General features: G+C 39.2%; 4 protein-coding genes across 9 annotated transcripts in view; 1 reads left to right on the top strand and 3 right to left on the bottom strand.

Moving 5' to 3' along the window:
* Nucleotides 1–1,597: 1,597 nt before the first annotated feature.
* LOC128602853 (arylamine N-acetyltransferase, pineal gland isozyme NAT-10) lies at nt 1,598–3,839 on the bottom strand. 2 transcript variants are annotated; one of them, XM_053616936.1, is made up of 2 exons: nt 3,293–3,839; nt 1,598–3,152 (listed from the first exon to the last, which is right to left on the bottom strand). In XM_053616936.1, exons 1-2 carry the CDS (start codon nt 3,325–3,327, stop codon nt 2,273–2,275), a joined length of 915 nt encoding a protein of 304 aa, XP_053472911.1. In that variant the 5' UTR covers nt 3,328–3,839; the 3' UTR covers nt 1,598–2,272. The 2 variants fall into 2 exon arrangements, with proteins under 2 accessions (XP_053472911.1, XP_053472913.1); XM_053616938.1 differs by having other exon boundaries at nt 3,357–3,839.
* Nucleotides 3,840–3,982: 143 nt separating this feature from the next.
* On the bottom strand, nt 3,983–13,145 carry LOC128602855 (arylamine N-acetyltransferase, pineal gland isozyme NAT-10-like). Its single transcript, XM_053616940.1, has 2 exons — nt 11,974–13,145; nt 3,983–6,016 (listed from the first exon to the last, which is right to left on the bottom strand). Exon 2 carries the CDS (start codon nt 6,007–6,009, stop codon nt 5,137–5,139), a length of 873 nt encoding a protein of 290 aa, XP_053472915.1. The 5' UTR covers nt 6,010–6,016; nt 11,974–13,145; the 3' UTR covers nt 3,983–5,136.
* On the bottom strand, nt 7,432–11,525 carry LOC128602852 (arylamine N-acetyltransferase, pineal gland isozyme NAT-10-like). The gene has a single exon (XM_053616935.1). The coding sequence runs from the start codon at nt 8,773–8,775 to the stop codon at nt 7,825–7,827; it is 951 nt and encodes a 316-aa protein (XP_053472910.1). The 5' UTR covers nt 8,776–11,525; the 3' UTR covers nt 7,432–7,824.
* An 873-nt stretch (nt 13,146–14,018) lies between the features above and the next one.
* The window catches only part of abcc12 (ATP-binding cassette, sub-family C (CFTR/MRP), member 12), a 22,125-nt gene continuing 15,142 nt past the window's right edge, over nt 14,019–21,001 (top strand). The window contains exons 1-7 of one of the 5 annotated variants that reach the window (XM_053616921.1): nt 14,019–14,042; nt 15,952–16,151; nt 17,309–17,383; nt 17,678–17,847; nt 18,425–18,571; nt 19,654–19,801; nt 20,157–20,393. In XM_053616921.1, the coding sequence (XP_053472896.1) occupies nt 17,318–17,383; nt 17,678–17,847; nt 18,425–18,571; nt 19,654–19,801; nt 20,157–20,393 (768 nt within the window). In that variant the 5' untranslated portion in view covers nt 14,019–14,042; nt 15,952–16,151; nt 17,309–17,317. Of the gene's footprint in view, nt 14,043–14,220; nt 15,488–15,951; nt 16,152–16,383; nt 17,384–17,677; nt 18,572–19,653; nt 19,802–20,156; nt 20,394–21,001 lie in introns of those variants that run through there. The other 4 variants (XM_053616920.1, XM_053616919.1, XM_053616923.1 and 1 more) reach the window with 4 other exon arrangements.

Here is a 21,001-nt window from a genome sequence, read left to right as displayed (position 1 = left end):
GTTCAAGGCGGTCACTAATGCACACTTATGCGCATGCTGAAATATAAACATATGCGCATGACTAAACATAAACGTAAACAGGTCAACGTGTTTTTTAAAAAATGGATTTAATACTTAACATCACAAGCTTGAAATGTTTTCTAAATAAGTATTCATTTGTTTAGTTATGTAAATATTTCATAGAGAGCCCATACTTCTTTAATGGTAGTGCAATTTCTGCATAATTTCTTCAAGTCCTTACTTATACAAAGTATTCAGCACACCCATCCATCCATCCATCCATCTTCTATACCACTTATCCTTCCTTCAGGGTCATGGGGAATACTGGAGCCTATCCCAGGGAGCATGGGGCACAAGGCGGGGTACACCCTGGACAGGGTGCCAATCCATCGCAGGGCACAATCACATACACATTCACACACCCATTCATACACTACGGACACTTTGGACCTACCATGCATGTCTTTGGACTGGGGGAGGAAACCGGAGTACCCGGAGGAAACCCCTGCAGCACGGGGAGAACATGCAAACTCCACACACACAGGGCCACGGTGGGAATCGAACCCCCGACCCTGGAGGCGTGAGGCGAACATGCTAACCAGTGATTCAGCACACCCTCCAAAACAATAGAAACCATCACAGAAATTCGAATGGTTTCCACTACAAATACCATTACAAACCATCAACAAAGCATTAAAACCATTACCAGTCCTTAATCGTATTGCTAGCATTTTGGAGATTAAAGTTGATGAATATGCTGGTGTTTCTGAGCTGTTCTAGAGCTGTGGGGAAGAGTAGTAAAGGATAGCAATACTTGATTAATTTAACCCCCTGCAATTAGTGCATGACTGGAGATCTCTCCCTTTTTCTTCACAGAGAAAAATCCAGTAGAGTCAGGAATAGTTGGTGAGAACGGTACTAGCTATGTTATTAACCATCCCATGTCATTATTAAATGTCATTATTAAACTTACTTCATGAGTATTGCCACCTAACATCTCCAGGGTTCCTGGTGCGATCCTGAGCTCAGGTTACCATCTGTCCAGTTTCACATGTTCTCCCCATGCACACATGGGTTTCTTCTGGGTTCTCCTCTGTGTTTCCTTCTACTCTCCTAAAACATGCAGATAATCTACACTAAATAATGCCCATGGGTTTGAATGAGTGTGCAAATGTAAGTGTGACTGGTGCTCTACGATGGATTAGCATCCCATCCAGGTTGAATTCTCCCACGTTACCAGGACAGGCGATCCGCAATCAACCCTGACCAGGATAAAGCGGTTACTGAAGAATGATAAATTTGGGTGGTGGATGTGTAAAGTAACTTTCTACAGATGAGGTGCTATTAAATCTATATGCGGTCATTTAAAACGAAACGTAATACCTTCTGCTTGTTCTAAAGAGTTTGGACGTCTTTGTGTTCCTTGCTTGGACAATTATAAAACTACTTATCAGGGAGATCCGGTCCAGGTAACAGACTGCTGACTGAATGTGTCTGAAGTCCGTGGAAAGATTATGCACAAGGATCAGAACAAATATTAACCAAGTGGAAATTTTTATTATTTGATCATTTACTTCGTAGACGTATAATTGCCGACACTAATTGTTTGTTTGAACCTTTGGTGTGATTAGGCTATAATTTATGTAAACAACTGTGAAATTCCAATAAACGAATCAGCAGTTAAATAGTAGTAAATTCAGCTGAATTCTATGCAGCGGCTGACGTGACATGGTGGTTATTTTTTTTTAATAAAGTGTGGTCATTAATTAATACATTGAGGCCAAAAGTTAAGCTTCTCGAGATCCATTTAATGGCCATGAAGTAATTAACTTGTGACACCTATTGCATTTTTAAATGAGTGCGAGAAAGAAATCAATAGAATTTTGGACACAGGAACATAAGCATAGAGATGTACGGTAATATTATACTTTATTTCAGTCTTGCAACGATGCATAAAGATGATATGAGGCCACATATTCAGTATGACATTCCCATAAGATATTTGGCAACGAGATATTTGGCACTGCCTCAAAATATTAATCTTTGACTTTAACGTGTTATGGCCTTATTGTATTAATTTGTGGCTAATCCTCATTTAAAAAAAAAAAAAAGAACAACCGTGATGTCACCTCAGTGATCTCTGTAGATTTTTCTGGTTGCTACAACTTAAAATAAAATTTATTCCTACTTATTTCATATTGCACAACATCTGGAACAACTAGATCATTAGAGATACGTGATAAAAATCTGCACATTGTGTACACACCATGTCCTACATTTTAAATGCAGCTTTGTTGTTTATTGGTGTCAGTTTATTAACTAAAACGATGTTAAACTTTTCCTTGAGTATAGTCTCTATCTCGCTGTCAGCTACATCTCTCATCTCGATGATGTCCGTGTCTTCCTCAGGGATAAATGTGACTTCACTGAAGGTCCAACCAATCAGAGTTCTGAATCCAGTGGGGGTCTGGAGGGAACAAATGGATTTCTGGGTGAACAGAGACTCGGGGCTGGTCTGTAGGTACTCACTTGTGTTCAGAAAATGGTCAATCTCACGTTGTATTAACAAAAAAGAGTACATTGTCTTCGTGACACGCTTGTCAATGAGGCTGGAATTGGTGAAGGCTTCATTCTGGACCAGCGGCTTCCTTCCAGTCTTCTGCAGCGTCCAAGTTTCACCATCATTCAATAGACAGAAAATCCCCGCCGGCTGCTCTTGATCTTTCCCTGCGATCATTTCTAACGGGTACCAGATTTGGCAGGACACTCCAAAACTCACGTCTGCGATGTACGGCTTGCCTTCGATCTCCACCATGTTAATGAGGTGTGAATTGAAAGGGTTGAAGTCATTTTTGAGCGTGTTGAAGACTTTGCAGCCCAGCGTGGTGTATTTGTAGCCCATCTCTCTCAGCACCCAGGAGAAGAGCTGATTGTTTTCACAGCACCATCCTCCACGACGGTTTCTCACAATCTTCTCATAAATGATCTGCAGGTCCATGGTGTTCCTCTCTCCACAGTGGATGCTGAGGTTCTCGAAGGGAACGCTCATCACGTGCAGCTCGTGGACGGTGCGGAGCGTGGCCAGATCGGGTTTCTCGTACGTCCCGCCGAACCCGATCCTTCTGAAGTATTCCTGAAGGTCCATTACGGTCCTGTAAAGGACGAAAGAACAAACAACTGTTTTAAAATGTAGAGATCACACAGCCATGATGAAGGGCTATCATGCTCAGAAGTGCAAAACATTAGCAGCTCTAACTGTGAACAAACAGGTATCACTTTAGCTACTATTTACTCAAGTGAAATACAGCCGAATAACAAATCCGGCATGCCTTCGAGGAAAAAAAACCTTCACGAACAACCACTGTTGTCAGGGAGGTTGTACAAGCTGCTGAATTCTTCTGAAGTCAGGAGAAGGAATGAGAACAGACTAGAACAAACCATGTTTGGAAAGAGACAGAGTTAGCCATTTGACCCCTGGACGGTAGGTAATGTTTAGAGACAGTTGTGCAAACTTTGTGAATTATCGCACCATTTCTCTGGTAATATGATTATGTAATTTCCAAAGTCTGTACAGAGCACATGGTTGACAGTTTTAGAGTTTTAATCTATGCTTTAACATTTGTTTTGTTAAATCTCTGTATAGAATAATTTAGTTTGAATCGTTTGAAAAATTTAGTGGCAACATTTTTCTCTTTTACTATCGGTATACTTAATAAACTAACTATAAAAAAAGTCTGTGTTTCAATTTAAGCGTTAAAAAAAAAAAAACCCTACAGAATAAAATTAATACCGTGTTATTGTATATATTAAAAATATATTAAGAAACTTTTAAAAATGTCATTTCTGATTAAATATGTTATACATTATGGTCCATTAATTATTATTATTATTAATGGTATTTCCCTGAGTTTTTGGATTAAACACGATAAATTATTATCAACTATAAAACGTCAATATTAAATATAATACCTTTTGATTTGAAAAAAAAAAAAAAAAACCCAACAAAAAAACAAACAAACCCCCAAATCATTGGATTAAACAATATAATGAAGCCTCATGTGAACAAACCTTTATATTTCATCACTAGAAGAACATTTTTCTTTTGCAATAATTTCAATCTAATGAAGGACCCTTTCTTGAAAAGCTGTTTTAATGTTAATTTTGTGCAAATATGAATTCAATGTTCAGTGGTATCATGAACAAAACTGGCTTTTTAAGACACTCAAAGACCTGTAAACTGACCCATCATTGCTATTTTATTATCATTTTTAGTTCAACATCCTTTATTCACAAGTTTCCCTTCCCTTCTTGACCTCTTTATCAATCCGGTATTATCTGCTCTAAAGAGCTAAACACAGTGTCATGTACAGTTTGTTTCATACACAGTCCTTTTTATTTTTTAGTCGCCACATGACACATCATGTGATAGATTACACTATGAAAGTCTTACCGTATTGGCATCGAGTCTGGACCAAATGATTATATAACTCAACATCAAATGTGCATGAAATAAGTTACTAACTTCTGTAATCTTTACACAACAGCTGTTAGATTCGTATTCCATCACCTTAACGTTCATGAGCCAATGTTTAAGACTTTTCAACTCTTTAGAAATTTTCATCTTGCATTCCTTTCCTGAAAAGACAGGTTCTCGGTATTAAGAAAAACCTAATGATTTGTAACTTGTAACATGCACCTACCCAATTAACACACACAAACACACACACATATACACAAAGGTTTCTTCAAGGTTTAATTGGATAATCAAGGGTTCTTAGCTTCCACCAAACAAACAAACAAACAAACAAAACTTTTAATAGGAAAACTCTTTGTTGTAAGGTTCTGTCTGGAACCTTTATAGATTCCCTCAGAGGGAAAATTAAAGTTGTCCCTAGTTACTCCGACTCACTGGAGCAAAAGAAGTCAAGAAAACTAACATAAATATGCTGAAACGATGACTGAATATGGATTTACAAGCGAAACCATGTGTAGCAGAGTTGTGGTGCAAACGACGGCCCACTTTTCAGATTATAATCTGTGTAAAGCTATATTAAAATTGGGTTTGTTTGCCCAAAAGACTGAGAATATGATCTAGGGCCTTATACAAAAATCTGCACATTGTGTACACACCATGTTCTACAGATTATTTGCAGCTTTGTTGTTTATTGGTGTCAGTTTATTAATTAAAACGATATTAAACTTTTCCTTGAGTATAGTCTCTATCTCGCTGTCAGCTAGATCTCTCATCTCATACATGTCTGTATCTTCCTCAGGGTTGAATGTGACTTCACTGAAGGTCCAACCAATCAGAGCTCTGAATCCAGTGGAGGTCTGGAGGGAACAAATGGATTTCTGGGTGAACAGAGACTCGGGGCTGGTCTGCAGGTACTCGCTTGTGTTCAGAAAATGGTCAATCTCACGCGGTGTTAACACAAAAGAGTACAGCATCGTCGTCAGGCGCTTGTCAATGAGGCTGGAATTGGCGAAGGCTTCATTCTGGACCAGCGGCTTCCTTCCAGTCTTCTCCAGCATCCACTTCTCACCGTCGTTCAACAGGCGGAAAATCCCCGCCGGCTGCTCTTGATCTTTCCCTGCGATCATTTCTAACGGGTACCAGATTTGGTACGACACTCCAAAACTCACGTCTGCGATATACGGCTTGCCTTCGATCTCCACCATGTTAATGAGGTGTGAATCCAAGGGGCCGAAGTCATTTTTGAACGTTTTGAAGACTCTAGAGCCCAGCGTGGTGTATTTGTAGCCCATCTCTCTCAGCACCCAGGAGAAGAGCAGGTTGTTTTCACAGCACCATCCTCCACGACGGTTTCTCACAATCTTCTCATAAATGATCTGCAGGTCCATGGTGTTCCTCTCTCCACAGTGGATGCTGAGGTTCTCGAAGGGAACGCTCATCACGTGCAGCTCGTGGACGGTGCGGAGCGTGGCCAGATCGGGTTTCTCGTACGTCCCGCCGAACCCGATCCTTCTGAAGTATTCCTGAAGGTCCATTACGGTCCTGTAAAGGATGAAAGAACAAACAACTGTTTTAAAATGTAGAGATCACACTGTACACAGCCACGATGAAGGGCTAAACTGCTCAGAAGTGCAAAACATTAGCAGCTCTAACTATCAGGACGTAGAAGTGAACAAACAGGTATCACTTTAGCTACTATTTCCTTAAGCAAAATACAGCTGAATAACAAGTCCGGCATGCCTTCGAGAAAAAACCCTTCACAAACAACCACTGTTGTCAGGGAGGTTGTAAAAGCTGCTGAATTCTTCTGAAGTCAGGAGAAGGAATGAGAACAGACTAGAACAAACTGTGTTTGGAAAGAGACAGAGTTAATACTTTGACCCCTGGATTGTAAGTAATGTTCAGAGACAGTTGTGCAAACTTATGTGAATTATCTCAGGGGAGTCAGACGTACGGCCCCGGGCCAAAACCGGCCCGCTAGGGGCTTCAATCCGGCCCGCAGGATGAATTTTGAAAATGAAAAATGCATAAAAGACACGAACTACAAATTTTTTTAATAAAATGCTATTCCTAAATTATCCAGTAGGGGCGCACTGTTTTAGTCAGCGTAGAAGACGCGGCACAACTCTTGGACTCAGACCGAACAGCAGATGGTAGCAATGCGCCTTCTGCTGTTTGTGAGGACGGTGTAGTCTAACCTATTTTCTACTCGCCCCCACACCCTCATTAGCCAAAATGTCTTTGTCAAAAACAAAGTAGTCTAGACATGACCAACTCCTTTAAAATGCTGCTTCAGAGACTGATTGCTCTTAAAGAATACAGTTCTGTGAAAATGAATCCTTGCTGTAGTACTAGTTAAAAAATGTGCAATTTAATGTTAGTCAACAGCTTCACTACAAAAGAGTTTGGTTTGGTGGAATCCTATTGTTCATGCAGTGCCATAAATTTTAAAGTGCAATACTTAATTTTTCAGTTTCAAACACCTGTGACTTAAAGTTTTGTTTTTTTGCATTTGTACAAACACTGTGACCAGTTGGAACGCACACATGTTAATGATAATCAGAAGCAAATTGCACATGTTTGTCTTAAGAAATCTGAGGTTGTTCATGATATGTTTTGTAAAGGGATATTTCATTTAATATGAAGATTTTCCTAACATACTTGTACTTCTTTGCACGAAAACAAAGGGAAAAACATGGACTTCTTTTCATTTATAGGTAATTATGCTATGATTTTACTGGCCCGGCCCACTTGACATCTAATTAGGCTGTATGTGGCCCCTGAACTAAAATGAGTTTGACACCCCTGGTTTAAGACTTTTCAACTCTAGAAATTTTCATCTTGCATTCCTTTCCTGAAAAGACAGGTTGTTGGTATTAAGAAAAAGCTAAAGATTTGTAACTTGTAGGACGCACCTACCCAATTAACACACACAAACACACACACACACATATACACAAAGGTTTCTTCAAGGTTTAATTGGATAATTAAGGGTTCTTAGCTTCCACAAAATACCCAAAACACATTTAATAGGAAAACTCTTTGTTGTAAGGTTCTGTCTGGAACCTTTATAGATTCCCTCAGAGGGAAAATTAAAGTTGTCCCTAGTTACTCCGACTCACTGGAGCAAAAGAAGTCAAGAAAACTAACATAAATATGCTGAAACGATGACTGAATATGGATTTACAAGCGAAATCATGTGTGGCAGAGTTGTGGTGCAAACGACGGCCCACTTTTCAGATTATAATCTGTGTAAAGCTATATTAAAATTGGGTTTGTTTGCCCAAAAAGACTGAGAATATGATCTAGGGCCTTATACAGAAATCTGCACATTGTGTACACACCATGTTCTACAGATTATTTGCAGCTTTGTTATTTATTGGTGTCAGTTTATTAATTAAAACGATATTAAACTTTTCCTTGAGTATAGTCTCTATCTCGCTGTCAGCTAGATCTCTCATCTCATACATGTCTGTATCTTCCTCAGGGTTGAATGTGACTTCACTGAAGGTCCAACCAATCAGAGCTCTGAATCCAGTGGGGGTCTGGAGGGAACAAATGGATTTCTGGGTGAACAGAGACTCGGGGCTGGTCTGCAGGTACTCGCTTGTGTTCAGAAAATGGTCAATCTCACGCGGTGTTAACACAAAAGAGTACAGCATCGTCGTCAGGCGCTTGTCAATGAGGCTGGAATTGGCGAAGGCTTCATTCTGGACCAGCGGCTTCCTTCCAGTCTTCTCCAGCATCCACTTCTCACTGTCGTTCAACAGGCGGAAAATCCCTGCCGGCTGCTCTTGATCTTTCCCTGCGATCATTTCTAACGGGTACCAGATTTGGTACGACACTCCAAAACTCACGTCTGCGATATACGGCTTGCCTTCGATCTCCACCATGTTAATGAGGTGTGAATCCATGGGGCCGAAGTCATTTTTGAACGTTTTGAAGACTCTAGAGCCCAGCGTGGTGTATTTGTAGCCCATCTCTCTCAGCACCCAGGAGAAGAGCAGGTTGTTTTCACAGCACCATCCTCCACGACGGTTTCTCACAATCTTCTCATAAATGATCTGCAGGTCCATGGTGTTCCTCTCTCCACAGTGGATGCTGAGGTTCTCGAAGGGAACGCTCATCACGTGCAGCTCGTGGACGGTGCGGAGCGTGGCCAGATCGGGTTTCTCGTACGTCCCGCCGAACCCGATCCTTCTGAAGTATTCCTGAAGATCCATTACGGTCCTGTAAAGGACGAAAGAACAAACAACTTCCTCAAAATATACTTGTACACAGCCACAATTAAGGGTTACCATTCTGAAAAATCTAGCTTGGTTGAAAATTGATAGTCTGTTTGATTGGTCATTTAAATCGAATGAGTTTAATGCAAAACTTAATATCTCAAAAACAAGTTCCCTCTAAATAATGTCAAATTGGACCAAATGTGTTCTGTCTGAAATGTCATGAATAAAAAGCTTCGTAGCTGCAGTAAATAGCCAAAATATTACTGTTCAAATTTAAATAAACTGCCTAATATCTGAATAGTTGGAGTATGTCCGTAGAATTTATTTTACAGTTAAAGTCACAGCTACAGCTGCTAAATGTTTGAGAACCACTGCTCTATCAGAACGCGCAAGTGAACAGACGGCTTTCGCTTCCACTCGATCACTCACTCAAGTAAAACGGCATGTGAAACCCATCCAAATAACAAATCCAGCATTTAAACCATACCTTCACTACAAAGTGTTGACACACTGTCTACTATTGTCAAGGAGAATGTTCAAGCTGGCGAATCCGTCTGAAAACGGACGAAAGAACGTGAACACACGAGGTTAACCCTCGGACCACTGGATTGCAGTTAATGTTTAGATACAGTTGTGATAAGACTTTGTAAAAAAAAAAAAAAAGAGACAGAGTTAACCCTTGCAGCTAATGTATAGATTAAAGCTAATGTTTAGATACAGTTATGATAAAACTTTATAAACTACCTACATCATGACTGTTATATAACAGATAATGTTATTTCTAATAATCTGTATAAAGCACGTGGGCAGTTGTTTTAATCTACAGTATTTAGAGTGTTTGTCTAGTCTGTCTTAATACAGTGCCCTGAATCTTGCACTCAGAGTGTTGAAATGAAGCGTTCAGTCTTCTTTCAGTGGCAAATTTAAAAGGTTTTACTACTGATAAACTTACTATTGATAAATGTATATAGTATTCAATCAAAGTGTTGAGAACCAGCCACGTTTCAAGGACTCGTTCGGTACGTTTACACGGACAACGATATTCCAGTATTAACCCGATTAAGACGATACTCTGATTAAGAAACTAGCATGTAAACTGCAATTTTTTAGTACCTTAATCCGATTAAAGTCACACTCGAAGTAAACACAAATGGAATTAAGACGCGTGGAGTATTCCTGTTTTAGTCGCGTTATCGAAGTGCGTTACGGACACGTACGCACCTTAATCACGCTATTAACGTCGTGTGGGAGTTTTCACCGCATTCTGTGACAGGACACGTACACACACGGCAGCGCTCGACCGTTTGACGGCAAACGAGAGAGCACGGCTGCGTCTGAAACCGCGTGCTTACCTGCTATATAGTAGGAAGTGAAACACATGTATTTCGGTTACTATATAGACGGTAAGTACGCGGTTTGGGACGCAGCCCACGGCTTCAAGCAGTCGTCTATTTGCACGTATAGCACGACTAATAATTAACTGCACTTGAAGCTTACGTAAAAAAATTAAAAATGAAACACCCAAAACTGTATACGGTCCCATAACAAAGACGAACTGTATGTCGATACGTGAAATTCTAGAGGGAACGTCAGACGGCGTGGCGTGGGGGGGTGTAATGACGTGTGACATTAATCGATCTACGTTCTATAACATGTAAAACAGGAACATGATAGAGAAGGATCAATGGGGTATTTTCGCCAGGACTGTACCCTTACTCTTTTACTATAAGCGTCCTCTGATTTTTAATGACCAGAGAGAGTCAGGACCTCAGATTAAGGTCTCATTCAAATAACAGTGCTGTAGTGTCCCCTTCACTGTACTGGGACCCCACGGTGAGTGCCCCCTGCTGGCCTCACTAATACCACTTCCAGTAGCAACCTTAGTTTCCTCTACGAGATCCCCCATCCATGCTTAGCTTCAGTGGGAAACTGCAGGGAGACATGACTCTGGCATATGACTCACATGGGGTGACTTGATTTACAAAAGCGGTCACAAGAGAAACTCATAATGTCCTGTTTTGTTTTATTCATTCATTTACTGATTTTTTTTTTGTTTGTGCAAAGTAAGATTATGAATATCACTCTAACTATGAAGATGGATTTTGTAGGTTACAATTTTGTAATGTTCCTGGGAGTCACGATCAAACAAGCCACGCTTACATGAACATTTTTACATCATACATAATAACAGTACAGTTTTCTTACATAATCCTTATACACTTTTACAGAGCTATTTTTGAAAGCGTAATCACTGCCTGCAATTTCTTCCTGACACCATATTCCTCTTTAACCAGAATTCTTTCCTGGACTCATTACATTCTGGCACTCACTGAACCTCATCTGAACTTTATATTCAGTTTGCACTAATCACTTAAACACAGAAACTGACAGGCAAGGTACTATCTCGAAGCGCTCTTTCAAACAAAGTTGTGCCAAGTAACATAAGTATATAAATGTATATAAATGATTAAAAATATGTACAGCAATCAAGGCTTGGGGTGGTAGAAAAATCATAATGCCCATTTGGGGTCACCAAAAAAGCTTGGGATGCCCTGATCGAGGTATTTAGATATATGTGTTATAAATGTCCTACAGTTTATATGCAGCTTTGTTGTTTATTGGTGTCAGTTTTTTAAGCAAAACGATATTAAACTTTTCCTTGAGTATAGTCTCTATCTCGCTGTCAGATACATCTCTTATCTCGATGATGTCTCTGTCTTCCTCAGGGATAAATGTGACTTCACTGAAGGTCCAACCAATCAGAGCTCTGAATCCAGTGGGGGTCTGGAGGGAACAAATGGATTTCTGGGTGAACAGAGACTCGGGGCTAAAGACTGTCTTTATTTTGTAACAATGGTGGAAATCTTAAAATTTAAAAAACTTAAAATGATTATAGTTATTAGTCTGTTTGACTGGTCACTTGAATTGAACAGGTTTAATCCAGAACTTCATAAACAACTTTGTCCTAATGTATTCTGTCCTTGGAAAGTTTTGGAAACTAAAAAGTTTTGTGGCTGCAATAAATAGCTAGAATATTATCGTACACATTTAAATAACACGCCCAATATTTGAATAGCTGGATAGTGTCTAATGATAAAATTTGTTTTTACACTTAAAGGCAAAACCCAAACCTGCAAAAACTTTGAGAGCTGCTGCTCCATCATAAAGTGAAAGTGAACAGACTGCTTTCACTTTAACACACTCAAGTAAAATGTGAAATGTATGTGAAATCTAAATAACCAAATAACAAACCCAGCATTTAAATAATACCTTTAAAAAACAAAGAACGGCTGCAAATCGTTAAAATGTCGACACACTGTCCACTGTTGTCAGGGAGAATATTGTTCAAGCGGGTCAGTTCTGGAGAAGGAATGTAAACAAACTAGAAGGGACTCTTTTCACACTTCCGGGTTTAGAAACCGGAAGTAAACAAAAGCAGGGTAAACAGCACGGCGTATTTACAGAGTTAAAATTCTAGTGACGCCAACATTAACTTTCTGAAGTAATTAGACTTTCCTCACAAACGTTTTTCCAATACAACTCATTATCCGATGTTTTAAAACACGCTACCGCCATCTGGTGCTCAAACGTATGAAGTGCAAATAGTAACCGAGAAGATCCATCCATCCATCCATCCACTTCTATACCGCTTATCCTACAGGGTCACGAGGATCCTGGAGCATATCCCAGGGAGCATTGGGTACAAGGCAGGGTACACCCTGGACAGGGTGCCAATCCATCGCAGGGCACACTCACATACACATTACAGACACTTTGGACGTGCCAATCAGCCTACCATGCATATCTTTGGACTGGGGGAGGAAGCCGGAGTACCCGGAGACACAAACTCTGCACAATCAAACCCCCAATCCTGGAGGTGTGAGGCGAACGTGCTAAACATTAAGTCACCGTGCGCCCTAACTGATAAGATAGAGCTAGTTCTCTCTCAATCTCTTTTCTTATAACCATACACACTCCAATAATAATCTTTCTGCTTCGTGATTCATGGCTCTTCATTGGTCTTGACTTCTGGACTGCTTTCACATGAGACAAAACCATAGGCTATCAAAAGTCACAAAAAACCCGTCAGCGTTAATTCTTACAGTTGATGTATACATTACTGACGTTAGGATATTACCGAGTTAACAAACATTAAAAGGTGTAAAAGGGTCAGCTGTCATGGTGTAAAAGGAAATCCAACCCAAACAATATGTCACGTTGCCCCCATACCCATATATTTTGGTATTACTGTATGTTTACAGAAATGTTGATTACACTGTAACATCGCTGTGAATATGCTGTAATAACTAGGTGCTAAAAGCACTTAAGTCATGCAGCAAAGGAACCACATCTAGCTAATTGTTCATTCTTTCTCCTAATTTTCATTCTAGGCTTTGATAAAATATCATAGCTTCAGTTATTTTAGCAAAGCAGTGTACACGCAACAAGTCTGAAACTTTTTAAAGGGAAAGCTACACAATGCTAGGTAATGTTACTAGCTAGCCTGATATTTTAGATACAGCTTGCCTTCTTTTTCTGGTTCTGTCCTTGTTGTTCTCATAGTTTATTTTAGCAGATTGCTATTGTGTAAGTTGATATCTTATGTTTTATTATTAAGCAAACATTAACCAATTAATTAATTATTAAAAACATTCTTTAGAGAAACACTTGCACTTATATGTCAATTTACTGAAGATTAAGCAAAACATTAATTAATTAATTAATTAATTAATTAATTGATTGATTGATTCATTCATTCATTCATAAACATTCTTTAGAGAAATACTTGCACTTACTGAGTCAATTTACTGAAAATTAAGTTAAACATTTGTTTTATTTAATTAAAAAAATTATTTATTTATTCATACAACATTATTTGGATAAATGCTCGCAGACTTATGGTTCAATTTACTGAAGATTAATCGAAACATTTATTTATTCATTTATTTAAACGAAAAGCTAACATTATTTCCAGAAACATCCGACTTTGGAACAGCACTCACGTGAAGCAGTTTTCTTGCCGTGTGATTGGATGAAGTCATACGCGCTTCCTGCTCTGTGATTGGATGAAGCAGCTCGTCTCATTAATTATTCATGAAGCTCGTTTTATAACGCAGTTCGCGAGCCACGCCTCTCTCCAGCGGTAACGCTCCGTACGAACGAACGGTTTATTTGAATATGAACTTAACCTTCTCATGAACTAAAGTCGGAAAGTATGTTTTAAAAAGTAGAAGATATATATATATATATATATATTTTTAAAAAAAAGGCAGGAAGGAATGATAGAGGGACAGCAATCTCTGGAGAAATAACGGCCATATTTTCAGGTCGTTCCTATGGTAACGGCAAGCACTTGTGGATCAAGTCCTTCAGCTAAGTGGCAGTGACATAGAACTCAGGGGGTTAAGTAAATGATACTTTTACTAATATCATTAGTAATGCCCCCTCCCCCCCAAAAAATCTAACTAACATAATCAGAAAAAAAAAAAAAATCTATAAACATAGTTAGGAAAAAAAATAGATAGTTTTGCTGTAGTGCCATTTAGGGCGTGTCCAGGGTTTACAGGTACAGGGTTGCGTAAACATCTGGACACAAAAACGCTTGATAGAATGACTGAAGTAAGCGTGAAATAATGCACGTGAAATGCATTTTAATCAGGTAAAGGAGTGAGGAGACTGACCGATCGTACGCAGTGACTAAACACTGTAACAGCTGTAGTGGTGGATCATTCTCAGAACATCCGTGACACTGACATAGTAGTGTGTGTGCTGATACGAGTACATCGACTACAGCAGTGTTGTTTTAAACAGTATTCATTTACAGCACTGTGTTTAAAGTCCCAGTACGTAACACCTGATACACTCGTACCACACACACTACCACGTCAGTACCACCGCTGTCCTGAGAACGATCCCGATCCACTACAGAAATAAGATCTGATCTGCGGTGGTCCTCTGGGGTACATTTCTAAAATAATAATGCTTAGCTATTTTAACATCCTCATTAATATTGATCTGTGGTGTGCATGTAGACCACAGGAAGTGTGTATGGATTGGTTTCTTGCAATAAGAAAGCATAACAATGGATGAAATGGACAAGAAATGAGTGTTTCTCTGACATCCGTATGTCCCCTCTAACCTACTCTGTAATTGACAGGAGTCTGAAGTGATTAGCATTTAATGTTTAACAGTGCTCTCTGTAAAACTAGGTGATAGTGATGTTGGATGTATTGATTAACTCATACAAAGTGCTGAACATTAACTCTTCCTATTCAGAAAGAACAGCAAGGCCGAGAAGACACAGAAGCTGATAAAAATCGGTTTATTTTGTAACCGACTTCTGTTGAAGTGACTTTACATGACCTAAAAGACATACGTTTACTCTTTGTCCTGTGATTATCCGAGAAATTACGCAGTTAAATCTCAGTCACATCATCGGATTCGAGCCATAAGGCCATCGTCCTTCTTATCTTTTTCTCCCTTTATCATTACAGCGGGTCTAATAAACCCTCTTTCACCTCATGTTTTCTTTTTGCTGAGTGTAGGAAGCAGAAATGTATGCCATAGGTTGTGTGTGTGTGTGTGTGTGTGAGAGAGAGAGAAACAGTTTATATCCCATGCACCATATTTGAACAGAATGAAATGAACGCAAGCCAATCTCGTGGAAAATCCCCTTAGCCAAAAATGAAAATGTCTCCGAGTCCAGGGGTTTAAGACGTCTTTAAGAAATCAGACTTTTATCGGAGAATCAGAAAAGCCGAGATGTCTGCAGATCATCTGACGGGTACGATCAACCTTCGTGCTTATATACAATACTAAAACGACGATCTCCCTCAGTTGTCAGTCGTTTTCCCACTTCTTCTTTGATCGCATTTCTGACGTCTCGCCACAATCATGTTCCTCTCTTCATATCTTATCTATAACTGTGGCGCAGGTTTGGCCAGCTTATTCTTTTTAAGAAATGTTTTTATTTTATTGACTTGCGTCAACAAGATCGGTTAAAAAAAAAAGAGACACAGACGTATACTAGCTTGACTTACTTTGATTTTAGCTTCTCGTGATTGGATCTTGCTTTCGATTGCGTAATACATGTATATATACCAATTGATTTCTTTAATACATACCGTTTGCTTTAGAATATACCATATATTTAAATTCCTTGGGATATTGTGACTAAAGGTACTATAAGAGCAGTATAAAGAGCAGTACAGAACGGTGTATCTGTGACTCAGCATGTTTTTCATTCAGTTTAGGTAATGGGAAAAGACAGGGACAGCCTCTGACCCAGACTTCTGCTCTAGTTAATCTTTTCGACTCGTAACTTCTCTGACGTAACTTGAAACACACACCGAGCCAAGAACACCTCTGCAGGAGATTGAAAGCATTTAGAATTATTCAGCCTGCAGCACAGATCGCTTCTCCTCCCTGCGTGAGACAGGGACACACAGGTACTTGTCTGATTTCACTCTTTATTGAGACTTTTATTATGCATTTATAATGATTATGAATATAATAATGATATTTTTGTACTAGTGGAATATTAATGATCCTGTGAGAAGCAGGTTGTTTTAGAGGCTTTCGTTTTCTGCTGAGATTTTTGCTTTGGGTTAAGAATTGAGGGATATTATTATTATTATTATTATTATTATTATTATTATTATTATGATTATGATTAGTAATCATAATTGATCATAATCAAACAGAAAACAATGTTTTAGAAAAACTCCAGTCTTGGGTTTACTTAATCGACACCCAGTCTCAAGAATCTAAAAATCAAACATGGATGCATGAGCAAAAAAAAAAAAAAAAAAGCACATTCATGGATATATCTAGATTTTAAAAAGTTTAATTTTTTTTTTAACTTACTTATTGCATTATGCTCAGTGTGTCCGTTGAGCTGGAAAGCAGGAAAATATTATGAAGCTGCTGACTTCTGTCTGAGCATGAGCGTAAAGACTTAGTGTGTGTCCAGATAACGTTAAAATAAATAAAAAATAACAATAGTTAGGCCAATATGCATCATTTTCATTGAGCAGACAGACATGTATAGTGTAATATAGTATAGTATAGGTATAAATACAGTTTAATATACAGTATACTATATATTGTTAAATAAAATATCATTATTTTGTTTGGTAGTAACTATGTGAATATACACAAGTATTTACTCAATAGCGAAAAACCAAAGTGCTTTCTGCTTTGTAGGATTTTGCCTAATTTTTAAACTCGGTTTGTTATGCTTAAGGATTTCCTCTGCTTCTAGGACAAATCGAACCTGTCTTAGCCTTACGAAATGTGGGGAAATTGTAGTTCAGTGGTTAAGATGTTGGAGTACTGATTGGATGGTTGTGAATTCAAATCCCAGCACTGCCAAGCTGCCACTGTTGGGCCCTTGGGCAAGGCCCTTAACCCTCAACTGCTCAGTTATATAAATGAGACAATTGCAAGTCGCTCTGTATAAGGGCATCTGCCGAATGTTGTAATGTAATATAAAAACACCTGCGGTTCTAAATAATAAAGATCAACATTTATGGATATTGAAATGTCTTAAAAGATGCCATGCATAGCGATCATGTGATTTTCCATGCTATGTTTTTTTCTGCAGAGCCAAAGGATGGGCATTTCCCGTCAAATGAGAAACGAACCGAATGAGAAAGAGTGCGTTGAAGGACTGTCTTGCGTGAGTAAAGTCTGCCGTGTGTCTGTACTTCTTTATACCTGTGGGCAGTGGTGGGTGAGTGGTTAAAGGCTCTGGGTTACTGATCAGAAGGTCAGAAGGTCAAGCCCCAGCACTGCCAAGCTACCACTGTTGGGCCCTCGGGCAAGGCCCTTAACCCTCAATCGCTCAGATGTATAAATAAGATAAATGTAAGTCGCTCTGGATAAGGGCGTATTCTGTAAATGTAAGTACCTCCCTTTCACTCCTGCACATTCACTTTTCAAAGCTTTTTATTCCTTTGCATTCTTTCCACAGAGGAAGAGGCGAGAGAGTTCTGCTTTGAGGCCCGAGTCGTCTGTCAGCATGAACTCGTTTCCTGAAGGTTCTTTGATTCCAGACTACAGTGAACCAGAGCTTCCGCTCAGCCATGGGAAGAAGTACCAGGCCAGCATGAAGACCCTGATTCCTGTCCGCTTCACCTCAAGGTAAACACGCTCCGTGTCATTTCTATCCAGTGCCTTCAGTAATTATTATATCATTATTAAACATACAGTATGATCAGTAGATTGGTGGGAGTGGACACATGAAGCCAACATCTTTTCGAACTGCTGCTCCTGCTGCATCACAGGGCCATGTAACAGACTCATACATGAGCTCACAGACGCTCACGATTGGCCAGTGTCGCTGTGATTGACAGGAGAGAGAGCGAGAGAGAGAGAGAGAGAGAGAGAGAGAGAGAGCGAATACTCCTTCTATCCAGCCAATTTTGCTCTCTTAGTCTCCCGGCCACGGACGGCCGCGTCATCAGCGCAATTCGAACTCTGAATCTCCAGATGATATTCAAACGCTTTTCTGTTACCCCTTCAGTAATTCTTTTCAATAATAAATCACGACAGAAAACTTTATCTACTGTATACTTCACTTTCCCATCAGATCTTCATCTGCTTTAGGAACAAAAGACAAGCAAGAGTATCTATTTTATGAATTACAAATTATGGATCTATCTAAAGTGTAATAAGGTATAATGCAATACGTGTTTGTGTTCCTTCTGCCTTTTTGCAGCTCGAACCCTATGGACGATGCCGGATTCTTCTCCTTCACCTCGTTCTCATGGATGACGCCCATGATGTGGAAGTTGTTCAGGAATCGTCTGGACACAAGCTCTCTGAATCTTTCTCCTCATGATGGAGCGCACAAAAATGGAGAGAGGTAGGCCTATTTTAGACATTATTATAAGGACTCGATATACTCTGAAACAAAGCCGGGAGTTTATTAACACTTCCGTTCCGTTCGTTACTTGTGTAGCAATCAAGTTCCTGGTAACGTCTTCTGTAGCTGCAGGATTTATTTGAACTAAATTGAAATGTATTGTTTCTGAATGGAAAGTAGAGACGGAGGGAGTTTCACTGGGACAGTAGTCACCTTTATTATTAATATTAAAGTAAAAATGAGAAAAATCAGTGAGGTTTATTTACAATAATACTTTAAAGTCCCCATGAAATCAGCCATAAGGTTATCTATAAGCTAGTGCGCTCCAAAACGACGACAAAATTCGCAAAAAACTCTCTCTCTCTCGACCACCGATACGGATCAACAATTTCAACGGCATCATTCTGCACTTCAGCTTCTCGTCAGATCTTCTGTCCAATCAAACGCTCTCTAGAATCTGAAGTGTCCCGCCCACAACATTATAAATATCCATGGTACTAGCTGTCAAGTACGGCTTAGCCCGGGCTGTGCGTGAGGTAAGCTAGACGCTAATGGGAAAAAAAAGGCGGAGGGGCCACTCGATATATATACCCCGCCCCCGCCCTGACTTCCTGTTTCCGTGGAAACGACATCAACACGTCGAATAACGCTGCGAGTTTCAAGGCACTTTACAATCATTAAAAAAAAAAATACTTTTAATTATTTAAAGTTGCACAACATTAAATGTAACTATAAATGGATAAAAAAAAAAAAGCATGACATGTTTGATGCTAAATGAAAAAAAACTTCACAGCAAATTGCTGTGATGTAAGACAAGCAGAGCACTGTTATGGATATGCAGCTAGAGGAAAAATAATCAATTTAAGAGTTAATGATGACGGGAACTTCATAGCTTCATCGCACCATCCTGTCGTTGATTATTTTCCTGTACATGCACACCCTCATTTGGTTTATTCATAACTTAGAAGCTACATTATTTAAGGTATCAGTAAACACATTTTGCATTACTGTTTTAAACGATTAAAACTATACTGGTGTATGTGTGTGTGTGTGTGTGTGTGTGTGTGTGTGTGTGTGTGTAGGTTCTTAAGGATGTGGGAGGACGAGGTGTCACGTGTGGGCATCGAGAAAGCGTCCCTCGGCTCAGTAGTGATGCGTTTCCAGAGGACTCGCTTTATAGTGTCTTGCATCGTTGCTGTTTTGTTTACATTATCTGTGTTTATTGGACCGGTACGTTCTTTCTCTCTTAAACATTCAGCTACTATACTATAACTGCTATACTTTTTACTATAAGTGTAGGAATATTATGAATATTTTTTCATGAAACGTTATGACTCTTGAATCACATTCACTGTATGTTTTTAAAAGATAACTGAGCTTCAGATTTATTTCAGTTGCAGGAGAATCCAAAATTATGCAAGAGTTGTTTTTTTTTTTTTTTTTTTTTTTTTAAAAAAGATGTATTTTCTTAAAAAAAAGAAATAATAAAGAAATGATCTAGGCTAGTACTTATATTGTTAAGATGAATGCTATCTCCTCCTCTAAAAACACTCTTTTCTCTCCACATTCTCTACGCGTTGTCCAGTCTATTCTGGTGCACGAGATCCTGACGTACGTGGAGAAGTCAGACGGATCCGCGCTGGTGTACGGAGTTGGCCTGTGTGTGGCGCTGTTCATCTCGGAGTTCAGTAAAGCTTTCTTCGCGTCGCTCCTCTGGGCCGTGAACCTGCGCACCGCCATCCGAATGAAAGGAGCCTTCAGCATGCTCGCCTTCCAGAAAATCATCACGCTCCGAACACTCAGCGACGTCACTGTCGGAGAGGTAGCCTCTGATTGGTTAATCCGTTAATCCATTGCTCTTTCCTTCGATCCAATCGAGATTTTCTCAAGGTTGTTCGTTGTTAGTAGGACTTGGCGATATGACAGTATCATATCAATATCACGATACATTATTTCACAATATATACGTTTTCTGAGGTGTAGCGATTTTTTTCTGATAAATTCTTTGAAAATATTGACAAACGTACTTCCGGGTATTTCTGAATGATTTTTTAATTTGTATTTTAATTTTTTTTTATTACTCAGTGCTTAGCGAGTGTCCGGATTCCTCAAGAAAAAAAACCCCAATGATATTCTATTATAAGAATACATCACTTACCTGCCACTGACTTGTGCTAAATATTGATATTTATACATAAAATGTAAAAAGTATCTGCTTTGACCTTATTAAGCGTCAAATCTTTGTCGCTGAGTATCTTAAAATCACAGAACTGTCATCGTGATGATTGTTATAATCTCGCTGTCTCGCATTATATCAATGAAATCCCTTTTTAAATCTATCCACAGTCCAGTTAAGCATATTTTAATGTGATTTCCTGATAACACATGGCCTCTGTATTAGGATTAAAAGAAACATTGACTCAAATAACA

Source organism: Ictalurus furcatus, chromosome 27, assembly GCF_023375685.1.
Source record: "Ictalurus furcatus strain D&B chromosome 27, Billie_1.0, whole genome shotgun sequence".
In the NCBI taxonomy this organism is placed as follows: domain Eukaryota; kingdom Metazoa; phylum Chordata; class Actinopteri; order Siluriformes; family Ictaluridae; genus Ictalurus; species Ictalurus furcatus.
This window is presented reverse-complemented; position numbering and strand designations above follow the sequence as displayed.

What these genes read in the sequence shown, in the direction of transcription:
- LOC128602852 (XM_053616935.1), bottom strand. Translation starts at nt 8,775, where the DNA reads ATGGTAACCCTTAATTGTGGCTGTGTACAAGTATATTTTGAGGAAGTT.
- LOC128602853 (XM_053616936.1), bottom strand. Translation starts at nt 3,327, where the DNA reads ATGCCGGATTTGTTATTCGGCTGTATTTCACTTGA. An exon ending in TTCGGCTGTATTTCACTTGA is followed by an intron (nt 3,153 to 3,292) that starts GTAAATAGTAGC and finishes CGTCCTTTACAG; the next exon opens with GACCGTAATGGACCTTCAGG.
- LOC128602855 (XM_053616940.1), bottom strand. Translation starts at nt 6,009, where the DNA reads ATGGACCTTCAGGAATACTTCAGAAGGATCGGGTTCGGCGGGACGTAC.